This window comes from Rhea pennata, chromosome 6 (assembly GCF_028389875.1).
Source record: "Rhea pennata isolate bPtePen1 chromosome 6, bPtePen1.pri, whole genome shotgun sequence".
Lineage (NCBI taxonomy): Eukaryota > Metazoa > Chordata > Aves > Rheiformes > Rheidae > Rhea > Rhea pennata.
Window position 1 is genome coordinate 850,105 of NC_084668.1, and position 17,237 is coordinate 867,341.

Genomic DNA, 17,237 nt, shown 5'->3' on the forward strand with positions numbered 1-17,237 from the left:
GGCCGGGCAGGCGCCGTCCGCGCAAGGCTCCCAGGAAGAGGCTCCGCGCAGCGCCGCTCACGCCGCTCCGCTCCTCCCGCTTCCCTCTCCTCCCGGCCGGCGCCGAGCCAGGTCTCCACGCGCCCCGTGGCGCGGGCTGGCCGCCGAGCGCGGCGTGGCACGGGCAGCGAGCGCGGCGTGGCCGCGAAGCCCCCTCCCCGCGGCGCGGTGCGGCACGCCGGCGGGTCTGCACCCAGCACCGCCGCTCAGCGCCGACGGAGAGCGTGCGGCCGAGCGACAGCGAACGGGGCTCAACGCCCGTCCGACGCCGCCGGCGCGGATCCCCGCGGGCGAGCTGCGGCGTGGCGGGCGAGGGAGGCGAGCGGCGCGTGCCCGCCGGCGCGGGGTGGCCTGCGAGGCGCAGCGCAGCCGACGTCCCCCGCGCAGCAGCGCGGGGAGCAGCGATGCAGCGAGCAGCGATGCGGCAGTGCAGCAGCGCAGCCGCACAGCAGCGCGGTGAGCAGTAACGCAGCGCCGCAGCGAGCAGTGATGCAGTGAGCAGTGCCGGGGCGGCACCGCGGCGAGCGGTGATGCAGCACCGCACCCATGCGGCGATGCAGCAATGCAGCGACCAGCGATGCAGCAACGCAGGTCAGGGCAGTAAGCACTGCTGCCCTGATAGCGACGCCACTGGCAAAGGTGAAGCAGCTCCTCCAAGCAAGCACGCAGCAACTCTGCAATAAGAAAAGCGGAGAAAATCCCTTCTGGATAACATTAACGTTGCACGCCTTGGGTCTCGTCATCTGGTCACAGGTAAGTTTATTCCCCCGTCGGATCTGTCCTTCGCTGGGCTGCCGGCGGCGGTGAGGCTCGAAGGCCTGTGCCGCGCTGGGGCCGGGCCCCGGGCGCCGCTCGCGCTGCCACGGCCAGAGTCAGGGGAGGGCTCGTTGCACGGCGGTCGCCTGGCGCGACGGCCCGCGGGGGACGTGTGCGCACGCACGTACACGCACGTGTCCGCGTGCGCATCGAGGCACGCTCGTACGGTCCGGACTGGGGAGGCGCTCACCGGCCTCCACGGCGTCGCACAGACCCTGAGCGCGCTGGGGAAGGTTCGGGGTAGAAACGGCCCCATCCGTTTCTAAAAAACAGGCTTTTCTGGTAAGCTATGAATTGCTAAGCAAACCCACCATCAGACAGCTCCAGCTGGGTGGGATCCCACAGCCAGGCCCTGCATGGGCACCTGCGATGGATTTTTTTTAACGGGCCGTCAATAAACTTCCATTTCCTTAGGCTGTGGCAGGATAAATAGCCCAGTTTTGCTGTTTACACTTACAGAGTCCTGGAAATATTTCTATTAGCTTACGCTGTTGTCCAGAGAAAACTACCGAAGGCCTGCATATGGTTGGATGGGGAACTTGAGCAAATAGTTTCATTTAGTAAGAAAAAAATTAATTTAACTTTCACCAAAGTGTCCCACAGCGAGTGAAAAACCTGTTTCAAATGTCATTAAACTGGAAGTGCTGTTGCTTGCTGTTTTGATCTCTCAATACGCGCGTTTAAACTATGGATTTCAATTATCCTTTGGAAATGAAGTTGCAGTTTGGTCATTGCCGTCACGAGTCTCACGATGTCACTGCGGGATTCACAAGATGAAACCACAGGGTTTCTGCTTGATAGTGCTCCCTTCAGTCTGCATAGTAATTTCCAAACCGCCACTTTTGATAAGGACTGGAGGAGTTGCACGCATTTACCCTCAGGGTTTTGTGAGCTGGATCCGCTTCCAAACACGCCGGCTGTGGAAGGTGCTCCACGACGACGTGGTCCATCTGGGGGGAGAAGAGCTGGCTTTAGGCACCCCACCTTCGGCCGGACCCGAGCACGCGCACGCGCGTCGTTCCACGGCCCCGCGGAGAAGGCCTGGTTTTCTGATGTGCCCCTTCCCGCATTTCTCCAGGAGGTAAGAGCTCTTTGCAGACTTAAAGGGAAATTTGGGTGGGATCCAAAGCTTACACCTGTTGCTCAGCTAGGATTGTATTATACTGTCTGTGCTTCACGGCTTTTTATTTCACTGGAAATTAAAAGATTAGTTCTCTTACTGTCTGAATGGTGATTACCATGCAAAGGAAGTAACTCCAGATGTTATTTGCAATATAGGAATATAGGGCAGGAGACTGATTTTTGTATTTTGGAGCTTCCTAGCTGGTGAACCAAAAGCACATTTACTGTGATGAAAAGGACATTAGGTAATTCAGTAATGAACTCCAAATGCTGGGTGAGTAAACTGGACCGCTACAGAGTGAAGACTTTGAGTGATTCCGATCCTTTAGCTTTGCACATGCACTTATCTTCTCCTGCTTAGCTCATGAGGCCAGCAAGGCAATTCAGCAAGTACCGTCCAAGGACGTTTTCATTTTATGGCCTAGCATTGCAACGTTTCTCATCATCGTTTGGTTAATAGCTAGATGGAATATTACTAAAATGAGGTGTAGATTCTTGTTTGGGCAAAAATTGGATCTTTTTGTGTATGGTAAATGCACGGCACAACTGCACATCGTTAAAATGAGACAGTGACATCAGCTGAAGGCAAAGCATCACAACGCCTGCGGTCAGCATTAATCACTGCTTGACTTTCAACTCAGGTTTCTGATTGCTTGTACCAATAAATGCTGATGCAAGCATATTAACCGTCATTTTAGGTAACCGAGATGGATCCCTCCGGGATCAGCTTCTGGGGGGAGACGGTGCGAAGCCGCCTTGGAGGAGACCCGGCGCAGGGCCGGGCAGGCGCCGTACTCACCAGCTCCGGCTGGAAGGCGGCCAGCGACATGTGCAGCCACTTCAGGCGGTGGTCCCTGGGGTCGCAGGGCTGCAGCCCCACGGCCGCTCCGGCCGGCGCCACGCACCCCTCGCCGTGCTGCAGCAGCCGCAGCCAGGTGTAGTTGAACCGCTGGCTCTGCGCAGAGGGGTGGCAGACGCTGTCGCCGCCGCGCGCCCCCCTCCCGCAGCCCCCTCCCTCCGCCGGCCGCCCCGCAGCAGCGCTGCCCCCGGCCCCACGCTCCTCGCCCCCGAGCTCCCCACTTCTGGGTTACGGTGGCTGTTTGCAATCCCGCGTCCCCCGGCGCGCTGGGGCCGCCCCGGCGGGGGGCACCGCGCCGCTGCGGCGGGCCGGGAGGGCGGCGGGCAGCTGGGGCCGGGCAGCAGCCCGGCCGTCCTTACCTCGTCGTTAACATCACAAGGCTCGAGAGCCGCCGCGGTGCCCTCCACGCTGACGCACCTCGCCACGGCTGCGTTGACAAGCTAGAAAACAGCGCCAGAACGGAAATTTAGAAGTAGGAAGATAAGACACCCGTTCTCCAGAGCGAGGCGAGGGTGCTCGCTACCACCAACCGGCCGGATGCCAGGGACAGCGGCCGACACTGCCCGCTCACCCCGAGGAAGCACAGATACTGTGTCACAGTCTTCGGTGAGGGTCGCAACGCACATTTGGTCCGTTACCAATGTTTTCCCTATCAAGAGACGGTTTAGAGCAGCCTTTTCTAGTAATATCTGAAGCTGGATGAGACATGGTGTTTTGTGGGGTTTTTTTTTTTTTTGGACAGAACTAATGTTCCTGTTCTGTAAATCTCAAAAAATAACAACTGTGTAATCCTTTCTCGTGCCTGTGCGCTCCCCGCCGGCCTGCGTGCTCCTCTGGGAATTAAGCAGCACGGCCAGCGTCCGTCCCACAGACTTTCCCTTCCTTCACCAGACAGGAAAACGCAGATGGATTTACGTAGGGAGCGTACTCAAGGCGACACGTGACGCACTCGGTGCCTCACGCTGAGGTCACTGTTCCTCTTTTTCCGTCTAGGTTGGCTGCCTTAGTATCTGCCGTCAACAGGGAAACGCAACTGCGGTTCCCCCGGAATGGAGAACCTCCGTGGGAACATCACCACTACGCTAGTTCTCAGCTGAACCGCGGCCCCTGCACCGACGGGCTAAGGCACTGCACGACCGAACACCCCGCACCGGGTAGGGCAAACCAATTTTTCATCTGAATACGTGTGTTCTGCACCTAGCCACCTGCTGCTCCGTATTGCTACGAGGGAGGGGCAAACTAACTCCTCCTCTGCCTCTCTTTGCTCTGCGGTCCCTGCCGCGGCTCTGCCCCCGGGAGCCGGCATCCCAGCGGCTCGCTAGCAGCAGCGTCTGCAGAAAGCACGGTTTGCAGGAGATGTTTTCATAAACACGGCTCACACGGTCAGACGGGCACGTTCAAAGGTTGCCTGGGAGCACTGAAGGTTGTATCACAAAGCTGAAAATACGGGATCGAACTGGGCCAGCTTCCCCCCGGTTCCCTGGCCCGAGACCAGCAGCGCTACGGTGACCCCCGAGAGCTGAGCTTGGTCTGCTGCCGTCGCCAGGTGCCTTCGCTGTGTTCTGCCGGGACACTGGCAGCATGTCAGGGTTAGGGCTGGTCACACGTTCGACTCCTTGCACATTAGCTTCTCTTCCTTCTTTCAAAACTGCCAAACAATTTATCAAATAATCCCAGTGAATAAATACGCTATTCAGAAAATAGTTTTCATGTAATTTTGGATAATGCTCAACACAGCTGGAGCTCACAGAGCTAGCTGAAAAACAGATTTTCTGCCCTATTAAATTTTGAGAATAAACATAAAAGAGTGGTTCAGTTGGCCTGAATCAAGACAAAGAAAATCCTGAAAATTTTCACAAGCAAATCTGAAAAGTTCAAGTTTTGGTTCAGTTGAAACATTTTTACTTATACAAGGTCTAAATGCTTACTGCTGAATTTGACATTTATTTTTATTCCATCTGAAACAGTTTTGAGCTGAAAAAGCAAATATTTCTCAAGTTCTGATTTTTTTTTTGTATTCTCAAAGCTATTATTGCTTATTGTTTTTGTTAAAAGAAATTCACCTAAGCTGATATTTCACTGAAGCCTTTGGTGTAACTAAAAGACAACACAGGGACACAGGTTTTCAGCCAGGTATAATAGCTGCTGAACGGCTGCCTTGGTTGCTGGCACTTAGTATTTGCATCTGCAGCTGCTCCGAGCAACAAACCACGGCTCTTGCCACAGCACGAGGAATCAGAGCTTCCAGTGGAAGAGGAGCTAAAAATGATCTAAATGCACAAACCCAGCAGCTTCCTGTAACTTTTCCACAAGTGTTGAGTAGTCACCTAGACCCCACAGCTTCCCCAAACCATGGCATCCTTCTCCATTTTCCTCTCCAAAGCTATTATCGAACACGTTTATGGTTGCTCATAGAACAAAAACACTAATTGCAGCTGCAGAGCAGCCTCTCTTGGTCTCTAGGGGTTCCCGTGAATGGGACCCTTTATGCCACCCCTTGGCCAGCAGACAAGCCTGCAACGCGGCCAGATGGTTGCTGTGCTTTTCCCTGGCTTCCACAATGGCCTGTGAAGTACCTGCAGGTTGCAGGAGCTGGGGGGCAGAGGGGACAGGCCGTTCCTGTCCTCGCTCCTCCCGGCTGCACCGGGTCCTACCAGCCTCCTTCCTCCAAGCGCTCCTCCTGCTGCCTTGCTTAGGGGCTCTGCTCGGGCGGAGAGGGGAACAAATCCTCTAGCTCTGACTCCTGGCATCACTGTCACCTTTCCTACAAACTGCATACTTTACTTATGTTACTGCAGTGACAGATAAATTGCAAAAAGTTGAGTATCTTTCCTGGATAGAATACTTTAGGTTCTGACTGTTTAGAGAAGCATCTGATATTTTGCTGAGGCTAAGATCTGGGTCAAAATCCATTGCTTCATTCACTTTTTAATATGGGTGAAGTGTCTCTGAACGCCTGCAGAGTAGCCGTACAGATAAGACTGGTGTCAGAGAGGGCCTTGAGCGTCCTGGCTGGAGAAGGAGGGACAGGGAGGAGAAACAGCCCGACCTGGGCTCAGCTGCTCACCCTTAGTGCAATAGACTTGTGAGGAGCCAGGTTTTAATCCAAAATACACTTTAAAACGTTTCTCCTCTCCTGAGGAGCAGGCCTCACCTACAGTGAAGAAATGCAAGGCTTCCTGTTGCTTTTGTTTGTTTGAAAGCAGACACGATGTGGCGTGTGCTGCAAAGGGGAAAAATAGATTTCTGCTGCGCTCTAGCGGTGATGCATCACCAGTGCAAAGCACTGCGACACTTGTCCGTGGGCTCAATGCCTTCCATGCTTACGTGAGTGAAGCACTAGGAAGCTCATTGGAAAAAGAATTTGTCTCTCCTGCTCTGGTGGATAAGTTGTGCAGAGACAGGGGATTTCAGCGCTCTTGTCCTGGAGGCGAGGTGAGCTAAAGGGATGTACATCTCTGTGACCCTGACTGTGGCATGGGTGATTAACCTGGGTTTTAAACACTAAATAGACTCTTTAACAAAAATTTGTCTCGGAATTGTGACTTTTTTTCTTTATAAAAACATTGGGAAATGCAGACTGTGACACAGTAAATATTCAAAAATGTTACCAAATAGAAATTTGAAAGGAAACACAAAAATATCATTCAAAGATGTGTTTTCTGGTTACATGGACGGAAACCCTTGTCTGGAGGAAGGGTGCAAATCATTCACAGACCAAGGGAAGTGACTCAGAGATGGACCTTCTGCTCCCCAGAGGAATACCGAGCAAACAACTCGATTCAGATGTTCCCAGGTCTCCAGCTAGCCATTGAAAATACATTTAAATGAACAATAGCAAGTCATGTCATCATTTGGGTACATACCAGCCCATCAGCTTTAACCAGAGGAGCATCAAGGTCTGGGTAGACGTTTTCCAGGTACCACTTGAAACTTTTGCATTGAAGCTTCTTCCGTAGTTCAATCTGCTGCGTCAGGTCACCAACATCCAGGTTTTTCAAGATTAAGTGATAAGCATGTCCATAGAATAAGTCTTTGTATTCGTCTAACCAGACCTCTGCAACACGAGCCAAATTCCGCTCCACTGTGCTTATCCGATCCTTAGGAAAGGAATATGGGTTGTCGTTCCTGAAAATGTGTCCAACTCTGGAGCATGGAACAATCTCAATTTCTCCTCCACACATCCAGACCTGAAAAACAGAGATTGCTTTGACAGAAACACTGGCAAAAACTGCACTGTGATTAACATAGCCTAATTCTGCGACATGGCCTAGCTTTTGGCTGGCGCAGTATCTAGAGTGTGATTTGTATCTCCATTAAGGGGTGGGTGGACAAGCGAGACCATGCCAAGGGCAGCTCTGTTGGAGATCAGCATATGAGCAACTATAGTGCTCCAAAGGGAATGTGCTTGCAAAGGCAGCTCTAGACCACAGAGGGACCTCGTACCTCATCTCGGGTGGAAAAGCCTCTCGGATCTCCCATCAGCTGCTCGGGCTGCAGCCAGCTGGGCCTCCTCGGGCCCAGATATCTATCTGGCTGGCAGAGGGTGACCGTTAGCTCCTTGCTCCCCATGCACATCCCACCCCAGTGCTCAAGTGCAGCCTGCATGGTGCCTGCTTGCCTTGGATACTCAACAACAGCCTCAACCAAGTGCTCTGGGGCACTGCTATTCCTGCCCCGCGCCAACCCTCGCACTGCGGCTTTGGGATGAAGCTTGAACTCCCTCAGCTTGAGCAGGGGATTAATGGCCTGTTCTCCTGGAAGGTGACATGCTCGCCCGTGGTGGCGGGTATGGATTATGTGCTGGAGAGGAAGGGGGGAGTGACTCAAGCGCTTTCCCAGAAACCTGTCAACGTGGTGTCCACTTAGAGTAACATCCCCTGCAGGAACAGGCAGCTGAGAACCACATACCTTGAAGGAGATCTCCATATTTTCACCTCCCCAAACATCCAGCCCAGGATCGTACGTTCCCAGCTCAAAAAAGTACTTCTTGTCGATGGAGAACAAGCCACCTGCCATCACCGGGCACCTGCGAACAGATGAGCGCCGGCGCACGTCAGCGGGCGCTGAAGCAGCGGCTGCGGCCGCGAGCGGCTCTGCACAGCGCCCGCCCCTCTGATGGTGCGCCCCACGGGCCGGGCAGCTCGGCCACTGCATCTCAAACAAACCGACAGGTTAGCTCATGGAACTCTTAAATTCAGGTTTTTTACCTTATTATATCAGTTTCCTTGATTTTATTTTTCTCAACGACCTCTTGAGGAATCTGTCGCCACCCAAAATTCATTGGCCAAGTGAAAATCCCACGCTGAAAGTTATCCACTGTCATATAACTTAAAAAAAAGAGATCAGGATGTCTAACTGAGTCACATTCCTGCTTGAAATGTCACCCTTAATGAATGAAGATAAGTATCTGTACATAATTAAACCAAGATTCAAACAAATTTCATCGGGAATTCCTCTTCATGTCCTAGAATACATGGAACACCTAATTGTTATTTGTGATAAATGAAGCAGCTGTGCCTACTGGCAGAGATTTTAATAGCTCGTGTACAGCAATTTTACGCATTCCTTATGAAATACTGTTGAAGGCTAGCTAGAAGGTTTAGACGTTTGTCTTACGACAATTGATGGTCGTACCGAGAGGTTTTGCGAAGGCCAAACTGCATTAACATTTGTGTTTCACAGTGACACAAGCAGCCCAAGGTGGTGGTACCTCATGTCCTTGTCGCTGATCACCTCGATGACAGGGCAAGCCACCTTCGTCCGGCTCAGGCGGACCCTCTCCAGCAGCGGCTCCAGCCACCCCACGTTGCACTCCACATGTGAGTCCAAGAAGGTCAGCACGTCGCCTGGGGGCAAAACCGAGGACATGGCCAGGGCCAGCAAACCTCTCCACTCCTCACTCCCCTTCCAGAGGAGCCAAGCCGGAGAGAACCAAGGCGCATTTCTGGCCCGATCCACGATTTCCAGGTAAGCGTTTTGTGAAGAGCGCGTGGACACCAGCCCCAACCAGCTGGAGGCTGGCTGGATTTCCATGCCCAGGGTGACCACTGAGGAGGACATTTCACTCCCCAAAACATTCCCGAGAAAAGGTCTCAGCCATAACTCAATGCACATTTTTCCTTAAGGTCCTAAGAAACCTCTTGGCTTGCTGCCCGAGCAAATCCACAGCCAGCATGAAATGGAAAGCAAAGTTGGGGAATTCCACGCATAACTGGCCATTTTTATAACAACATTGTAGCTGGTGGCAGAAAGTGAAGCTAACGCCAGGCAGAGCCAGAAATCTGAACCGACACTTACGGATGCTGTTTTTAGATGCCGAACAGTCAGCAGCTCATCCTCTCAGAAAAATCTCTGTTTTGTGTGCTGAAAACATGCCCTTTTGTTCATTTGGTTTGTTAGTCACTAGCTTTTCAGTTAGACCAGCTCTGCAGAGGCAGTAGAAATTTTCAAATGAAAGTATTCTATAAATTATCGCCATTATTTCTAAAATGTGCCACTCAACAAGAGGACTGTTGAGATGCTTGAAATTTGTTTGCAGAATGGTTCCAGTTTAATGTGGCAGTGAGACATCCTTAACACTAGTTCAGCCGGAAGGAAATAAAATGCAGAAATAGAAGAGACAGTGGTAGAAGTAACAGAGCAAAACCCAGAAACAGAAACGGAGGAATAGCAGACGGGCTGCGCAGCGCCTCTGTCGAGATCTGGACAGGCGGGCCAAGGGGCTGTCGTCTTACCTTTGGCGATCTCTGCCCCAGCCAGCCTGGCTCGTATTAAACCGTGTCTTTCCTTGAGATGAATGATCTTAACTTTGGGGAACTGTGACATGTATTTGTCAAGCTTCTCCTTGAGGTAGTCTAAAGACAAGAAGAATGAGACAATGAGACCAACTTAAAAAGCAGTGGGAGGATTTTCCCCGGAAGCATCTCGCGGCTCCTGCGTTTGGGGTTTTTATTGACTTGAGGAAGACTGCCGGGGTCCTGCCCCATCGATGCTAACCTGACAGCGAGGTGCTCTGGCCAGCACAGTAGCTTAGCTGGAAGCAGGACACGCTTAAAGTGGGACTATCTAGCCCCTCTCTGGCTTGGAGAAGAGCGAGTGCAGGGCTGCTCAAAAAGCTTGTTTTTAATGACGGGCTACAAGTAAAATCCTAATGGGTTCACTTGGGTGTTGCATCATCCAAATTTGGGTATTTAGCAGTTGTTTGAAGACTTTGAAAATGATTTTTCTTCTTCATGACTCTATGATCGCCATTAAAATCTGGCTGCAAATTTGCTTCCTTTGAGCAATTCCCACAGTTCTGAGGGGCTCCAAAGGTGATGCATTTGCAGACACATTAGCAGGATGCTGTTGCTGCTGCTTCTCCTCAATGCACCGTGACGGTGCAGCTCCCGCATCAAACCCGGCGCTCCAGAGGCTTCACCGGCTAATGAGCAGATGTGAAGGGGAGTAACAGGGAGAAAATAACAATGAAAATGGAAAAGACGTTTTTGAGAGGAAATAGTATGTATTAATTAATAGTAATGATTAGTTAAAAAAACGAACAAATAGAGTCTTCTTCCCTTCTTTCTTGCATCTGTTTTCTCATTAGACCGTCAACTCTTGGCACAGGCTGTGATGTTCACCTAAGGCAGTACCTTCCCTGAAGTACTAGTAGTTGGAAAGTTACTTAATTCTTAAGTTATTGAGAGCTGAAGTCAGTGGAGAGCCAAAGTATCAAAAAGCAGGGGCTGCGTATCAGCTCAAGGGCCTGCGACTAGCACGTCAATCCACGGAGCATGCACAGACGCCCACACAGCCGCTGCCGATACTGTGACTATTACAGTCCCCGAGCAATTCTGGGAACCGTGTATTCTTCTCCTGACACCAACTCTGGAAAAAAAAAAGCGTGCATCGATCTGGGAACTGCACAGAGGAGGGTGATCATGCCTTTCTGAGCACACACGCCTCCGAGCCAGAGTGTCCATCCGCTGCTGAGAGCACGCTGCAGCCCCAAGTGCAGCCGTGGCCTCTGATCCCTCCAATTTGAAGAGGTAACAGCACAGCGAAGCACTTCAACACCCCAAAAGAAGAAAATGTGATTTCTTTCTACTACACAGAATTGAATTACAGAGAATAAATTGTATTTTAGCCTCAAGTTATATTAGTTTCATAAAGGTAAAAAAAAGTTTCACCTACCTTTGGTACTGCAATCATCCACTAAGATGACTTCTTCAATCAGATGTGGAGGAGAGCGGCTGAGGACGCTGTGGACGGAGCGCAGGAGGGTGGACCACACTTCGTCCACGAAGCACATGATGATGGTGGTGGTCGGGAGGTCGTTGTGCACCTGCTGCTCCGAGCACCTGCAACAGCAATGCTGTGGTCACCGATGCAGCCCCCAAGGCCTCCCCTCCTGGGCTGTCCTGCAGGAACAGGAAGGACTCACTCCTCCCTTCTGACAGGTCTTCTCTAATTTTCTCCCCACTCACATGTGATAATATTGTACCGATCTGCTTATTTTCTCCTTTCCACAAGCAAGCAATGCAACGGTCCAGCAAGCTGAGGCAAACTGCTAGCTTTGCTCCTGGGAGCAGTTTGTGGATCCCAGTGAGTCCTAGGGTGGGAGGAGACCCAAGCACATCTGGTGCTGTTTTGGGATACCCCCAGGGTCCACATGCCTTGGGTTCCCAGGCTGCATGAAACTCAGCTTGGTAGGGGAAAAAAAAATCCGTATGTTTAAAATGCAGAAAAACGGCTATCTCCAGAAAGGGTTACTCAGCGTAACTACTGATCAGAGTCACACGGAGTAGACAAGTGGCCCAGTCTAGCTTTCGCACCTAACTCAGGGGACAGTAGCAAGGGGAAGATGTTCCAACATCTTAATTCCAATGGGATTTGTTTACTTTCCATAGAAAACATGGTTTGGTATTACATGTATATACCACATATATCACAAATACGTAGTGCTTTCAGTGGTCTGTTTCCCACCCAGTCACCACATCTCGCAGCAGGAACGCTGGCCACCCTTCTCGGGTGCACGCCGAGCGGCACCCGCATGCCTCGCAGCCCAGGGAAGACGCACGTCGGTTGATTTGAGGGAGCGATAAAATTTCTGCCACGTCTATGGGTCTGTCACTCCACTCCGTGACAGCCCAAAGGCAATGGCGGGGTCAGCCTGTGTCTCCAGTGTTTGAACAAAAGGTCGATGCGCAGCTTTTCTCATCCGCTATTTGCAATTCAACCACGGCTCTGACGTGCGCCTCGGGGACCGCCGCTCCCTCAGCTCTCCTATCTCCGAGCGGATCTGGAGGAGCGCAGAGGCCTCGCAGCAGAGCTCCTCTCCCCCGAAATACGCTATTTTATCCCAGAATACCCACAATTACTGGGATTTGCTTTCTCTCCCTCATCGATAAGTGGGAGCTGATAAAAGGTTTTACTTTCTTCTCCTGCCAGAGCAGAGCCCTCCCTCCGGTTCAGCTGGCGGTGGGGCGTGCTGACACAGTGCACCGCACGGCTCGGGCTCTGTGGTGTTTTCAAGCAAACTTACAGGTATTTCAGGGCTTTGCAGCTAAACAGAAGTGCTCTGGATAAATGAAAACAACCCCAGAGTTACTCTCTGCAGCACTCCTTGAGGTGTCTTCCTGTTCTACAGCATGTGGATGATGCATGGAGCAGCCAGGGCTAGCTCAGCCAGGAGGGGATCCTGAAGGTTATGTTAGTGCATGCTGTACGTATATAACGTGTATATACCTACTATATGTATACAATTATGTTAATGTGTGATTTAGTTGGAAGTGGATCATATGTTGGCCTGCGGCCATGGGACGTCTCTGCAGCAGAGGAGGTTTGGTTGGGACGCGCCTGCAGGACTCTCGTGGTCGCCGGAGAGAAGGTACTGGCCGACCGGCAGCAGAGCTCGTCTGCGAGAACGAGAAAGAGTAACGAGAGGGACTGGGAAGAGAGCTGAGCCCATGACTACTCTTGGTGAACCCAAGGAGGTGATTCGCGGGAGGAGGGAAGGGCGGGAGAGAGAACGAGAGCTTCCACCGCACGGCGCGCGGGGTGGCAGGGCACCTGCGGAAGCGCCAAACCGCGCTGGTCGTGCGCAGCGGGGAAGCACCTGGTGGGAAGGAGGCTCCCGGAGAGCGGCTCTTCAGCCGCCTCCTCGGCGGGCGCCGCCGGCACGCAGGCTGCCCGGGGACGCAGCGGGAAATCCCTGCGCACAGGCAGCCGCCGGGCTCGCGCCGGCGCCCTTGGGGCCCCTCGGAGGAGCGGGTCTTCGGGAGACGGGACAGGGGTCGAGCTAAAGGCCGACTGACGGAGCGTGCTGCAATGATTTAAAGCAATGCTTTGAGGCAACCTGAAATTCAAGAACTTCTTTTTTCTCCCTCTTTGCCTAAAAAACCAGGATTTCTAGGCAGACAGCAATGGGTTTGTTGCTATTGACCCATAGCTAAAGACATTTCAAAATGGTCTGTGTGAGTCTGGGCTCCATTGCTTTGCTATACACATACGTACATATATATACATATATATGTACACACATACATAAAAATACACATATAGGAAATACTTAATATTATATAGCTAATGCTAAGTAGAAGTCAAATCCTTCTGAAATTCCACCCTCAAACAGGCGTCTGAACAAAACCAGCCCGCAGCCTTTGCATTCTGCTGACGGCCCCCGGAGAGTCAGCAAACCGCAGGCCCTTCAGCCGCTAGCGGCGCTTTGCCTCCTCCGGCCTCCTGCTCGCGAGCCTGGAAGAGCCTGGAGCCGAAGCCTGGAGCCACGCGGGCGCCCTGGGACCTCGTCCCGTTTGCCAGGCGCAGCCGAGGCCCGGCCTGGGCGCCAACCGGCCGCGCGACGCTCAGCGGCAAATCCGGGTCCCCGTCTAAATCCGGACAAACGGATTTTCAGGGAGGAGCTGCGCTGGCTCCCCCCGGAGCGCTCTGCCGGCAGACGTCCGGCTGCTCCGCGCCGCCAGAGCAGCCCCTCGCCTGCACGGCCTTCGCCTCTTGCTCCTCGCCAGGTCTGGGGTGCTCTCCGCACGCGCTTCTGGAGGTGCAGCACTCGGTAAGCACCAGCCTCGGCACCTGGACACAGACCGAAGACCGCGCGGGACAAGCCTGCTGCCGGCCAGATTCAGCGGTCCGGTTCGGCGTTCTAGCAGGGATCAAGGGAGGAGCTGGGGGTCCAACCCGGGAGAGCCTGGGAGGCTGCGGCACAAAGGTAACGCACAGCCTGGGCCGGGAGGGTTGCCAGCACTCACCGCAGTGGGCTGGCCGCTACGGCCCGATTTCCTCCTCGCCCACAGACCGTGTGCGCCGTCTGCATCGCCTCTTGCTGAGGCGGATTACAAAGGCATCCGAGAGAGTGATTTCTAGTTTGCGGTCAACATCTGGACCATGCCAGCTGCCACCTCCTGTTGCGACGGGCTGCTTCCCACCCGCACAGCTATCGCAGCAGACGGCACTGCTGGGGAAGCTTCGCAGGGCCGGGGGGGGATGCAGCCTGGGAGGTGGACGCACTGTTCCCCATGCCCTGGGGCGATCCACGCCCCGGGACGGGAGCCTCCGCGCACACGGTCCCTGCCCGTGCGGCGCGCTGCCGGGAAGCTCTGCCTGGCTCTTTGCAGCCCAGCGGGCACGCTGCCAGCCTTCCCACTCTTGTTTGGCTAAGGTGCTGCCAGCACAGCAGCTACTCCATTTCCCTGCACACAGGTTTTGTGACTCATCCGCCAGGAATGTCCGAGACTGGCGGCAGTGCTGCAGGTGAGCCGGGGAGGTGGTGTTCTGCTCATGGTCTGATCTTCTAGAGACCAAGACAAAACTGGTGACCAGCGACAGCTCTTTTCCTGCAGGCAGGCGGCCTCTACGGCCTGGACCGTCTCTGCTTGCTGTGCTGTGTGCACACGGGAAAGCAGCCGTAGCGGCCTCCCTCCCTCCCTGCCCCGCTCCTTTGCAGCTCCTCACCTTGGCTCACAAAGTGACTATCGACGCTGACACAGAGTTTTCTGCATATTCTGCATATACATCCCGTGGGACGGGGGCCAAATCCCACGCAACAGCTCTTGTAGTCTGCAAGCTGCCCCAGTGGGGCACAGGACTGTGTCCGCATGAGGGAGGTGTCTTACCTGCCAAGGCGCTACGAGAGCTGTTTGCAATCAGAAAAGCAGTAAGGGTATTACAGATAAACCTGCAATTCAGCTTAATTTGCACCATTTCTAGACGCTCTCTGCGCTTGTTCTGGCATTAGCAGCTCAGAGGAGAGATCCCTTCAAATGCCCTGCCCTCCTGCTGCCCAGATACTGCCCCTACCTCACCTTTTGCTTTTGCAGGCCAACTACAGGTTTCTCTGGTTTGTTTTTCAAGGTACAAAACTGCAATTTGAGAACCAGCTGCACATCTCGTGGAAATGGCTGTGAAACTGCAGGACAGTTTTCCTAAGCAAAGTTCTGCATCTCCACTGTGCCTGCAGCTCCAGCGCCCCAGCCCTGCCTGCAGGAACGCCCTGAACACTGCTTCAGGCAAGGCAGCCACATGCCAGTTAATCATTTTGGCATCTGGCATGAGCTCTCAGGAGGCTTCTGGAGCCCTCATGCGGTGCTCACAGGCAGGTAGGTGCGGTCATAGCGTGATGGGTCCCAGGGTGGAGAGACTGCAGGAGGAAGGGACAGCTTCAGGTGTGAGAGCACCGGGTCACCCAGCCACAGGGAGACGGACTGGTACGATGCACAGCCGCCCTCGGAAGCAAGTGCACAAATACCAAAGCCCAGGAGCCTTGGTTTCATCTTTGGTGCTATACTTGATGAACTGGGGAAAATGTTCTCAGGCCTGATGCACCTCCACGTCCACCTCAGCACCCAGATCTCTCTGGACAGCCGGGCTTAGCTGGTTAAGAAAACCTGGAAATTTTACCCGGTTGTATGTTTAATGCAAGGTCCTGTCACCTGGAAATACCAGGACATTTCTTTGACAGCATGCATGAAGAGAGGACCTTGGTGCACCACCAGCCCTCTCCAAACGCGCGGATTAAAGCTTCCCAGGGAGCCCGTGACCAGCAGCAACGTGCATGTGCCAAGACTGCTGCTGCGGGGGAGCAGGTCTTACCCGGCAGGCCGCGTGTCCACGATGGCTCGGTCCACAGGGATGAGGTCGCTGAGGTAGACATTGAAGTTTCCTTCTTTCCATCGACTTTTTGCTTCCTCTTGTTTATCCTCAGGGACGGCGACGGCATGCCCAAACTGGCCGGGAGCTCGGGGGTCCCTGGGGGCGAGTGTCACGTCCATGGCGAGAACCCGGTGGGTGCCGGGGCTCCGTGCGGCGTGGGGCGCACGGCTGCCACCCTTGGCCGGCCTGGCCGCAGCAGCGCCTGCCGTCCCGGGGCCTTCAGCCGGGGCGGCTTCGGCTTTCCGCAGGCTGCTGGACACCGCCGATGCCGTGCGCGCCACCGGGACGCCCTCGCTGCTCTGGCGGTGCCGCTCCGGGCGCCTTTCTGGGCTCCTCGTGGAGTTCCCGTTGAAGTCGGTGCTGGGACGGGGGGTCGTCGGGGGGCCGGCTCTCTCCCTCTCCTTGCTGATGCGCACGAAGGGGTTTTCACGGGCAGCGGGTTGCCCTGCCACGGCCGCCCCGCCGTTGCTGGGTGCCCTTGGTGCTGCTGCGCGGGCGGGCAGCCCCTCGCCGTGCTCTGCGCCCGGCGGGCTGGCGGGCCGACGCGAGCTCCGCTGGGCCATGGCCTCGGCCGCCCGGGCCGCACTCGTCCCCGTCCCGTTTCGCCCGGTACGCTCCGCCAGCCCCGCAGCCACCGCGCCCGGGCCCGGGGGCCTGTCCGGAGGGTCCTGGCTGGGCGCCGCCTGCCCCGGCGCGGCTCCCGCGCCCACCGGCCTCTCCCCGACGTCCGCGGCGGCTCCGACGGCGGCGGGCGCCGCTCCGGCCCCTGCAGGCGCGGCCCCGGGCGTTAGGCCGGGCGGCGCGGCGGCGGCAGCCACCCCCGCTCCGGGCCGCCCGGGGGAGCCCCCCGCGCCCCCGCGGCCCTCCGCTCCCGCGGCCCGCGACGCGCCCGCCCGCCGCTCGCTCCCCGCGACGCTCCCGGCCGCGGCCGTCAGCGCCCCGCTCCTCCGCCGGCCCGCTCCGCTCTCCGGCTTGGGCGGCCGCGCCGGGGGCGTCGGGGGGGCGCCGGGGTCCGCGCCGGGGCCGGGGCCGGCGCCGGGGCCGGCGCCGGGGCCGGGGCCGGGGGCGCCGCGCCGCCCCTCCCGCGCCCGCGGCCCCGCCGCGCCGCCGCCGAAGGAGAGCCGCAGCGCCGCCACGTCGAGCAGCAGCCAGGCCACCGAGGCGGCGGCCACCAGCGCCAGCGCCCGCCCGCGCCCGCGGAGCAGCCTCCGCGCCCGGCCCATGGCCGCCCGCGGACGCTCCCGCGACG

At 55.4% G+C, this 17,237-nt stretch overlaps 1 protein-coding gene and 1 long non-coding RNA gene across 5 annotated transcripts; one reads left to right on the plus strand and one right to left on the minus strand.

The window, feature by feature from the left end:
* Window positions 1-509: 509 nt before the first annotated feature.
* Window positions 510-16,699, minus strand: GALNT5 (polypeptide N-acetylgalactosaminyltransferase 5). 4 transcript variants are annotated; one of them, XM_062578705.1, is made up of 10 exons: window positions 15,929-16,699; window positions 11,015-11,181; window positions 9,574-9,693; window positions 8,550-8,685; window positions 8,047-8,166; window positions 7,748-7,865; window positions 6,703-7,026; window positions 3,196-3,276; window positions 2,777-2,932; window positions 510-1,805 (listed from the first exon to the last, which is right to left on the minus strand). In XM_062578705.1, exons 1-10 carry the CDS (start codon window positions 16,549-16,551, stop codon window positions 1,665-1,667), a joined length of 1,986 nt encoding a protein of 661 aa, XP_062434689.1. In that variant the 5' UTR covers window positions 16,552-16,699; the 3' UTR covers window positions 510-1,664. The 4 variants fall into 4 exon arrangements, with proteins under 4 accessions (XP_062434689.1, XP_062434690.1, XP_062434691.1 ...); XM_062578706.1 differs by lacking the exon at window positions 8,047-8,166; XM_062578707.1 differs by lacking the exon at window positions 2,777-2,932.
* On the plus strand, window positions 12,201-14,791 carry LOC134142014 (uncharacterized). The gene is made up of 3 exons (XR_009958773.1): window positions 12,201-12,816; window positions 13,455-14,048; window positions 14,134-14,791. It is a non-coding gene; the product is annotated as an uncharacterized LOC134142014 (long non-coding RNA).
* Window positions 16,700-17,237: the final 538 nt, after the last annotated feature.

Coding starts and splice junctions, on each gene's coding strand:
- GALNT5 (XM_062578705.1), bottom strand. CDS start 16,551: ATGGCCCAGCGGAGCTCGCGTCGGCCCGCCAGCCCGCCGGGCGCAGAG. Junction 2,933..3,195: donor CTTGTGATGTTAACGACGAG/GTAAGGACGGCC, acceptor CCCTCTGCGCAG/AGCCAGCGGTTCAACTACAC. Junction 1,806..2,776: donor CCGCCTTCCAGCCGGAGCTG/GTGAGTACGGCG, acceptor TTCTCCCCCCAG/ATGGACCACGTCGTCGTGGA.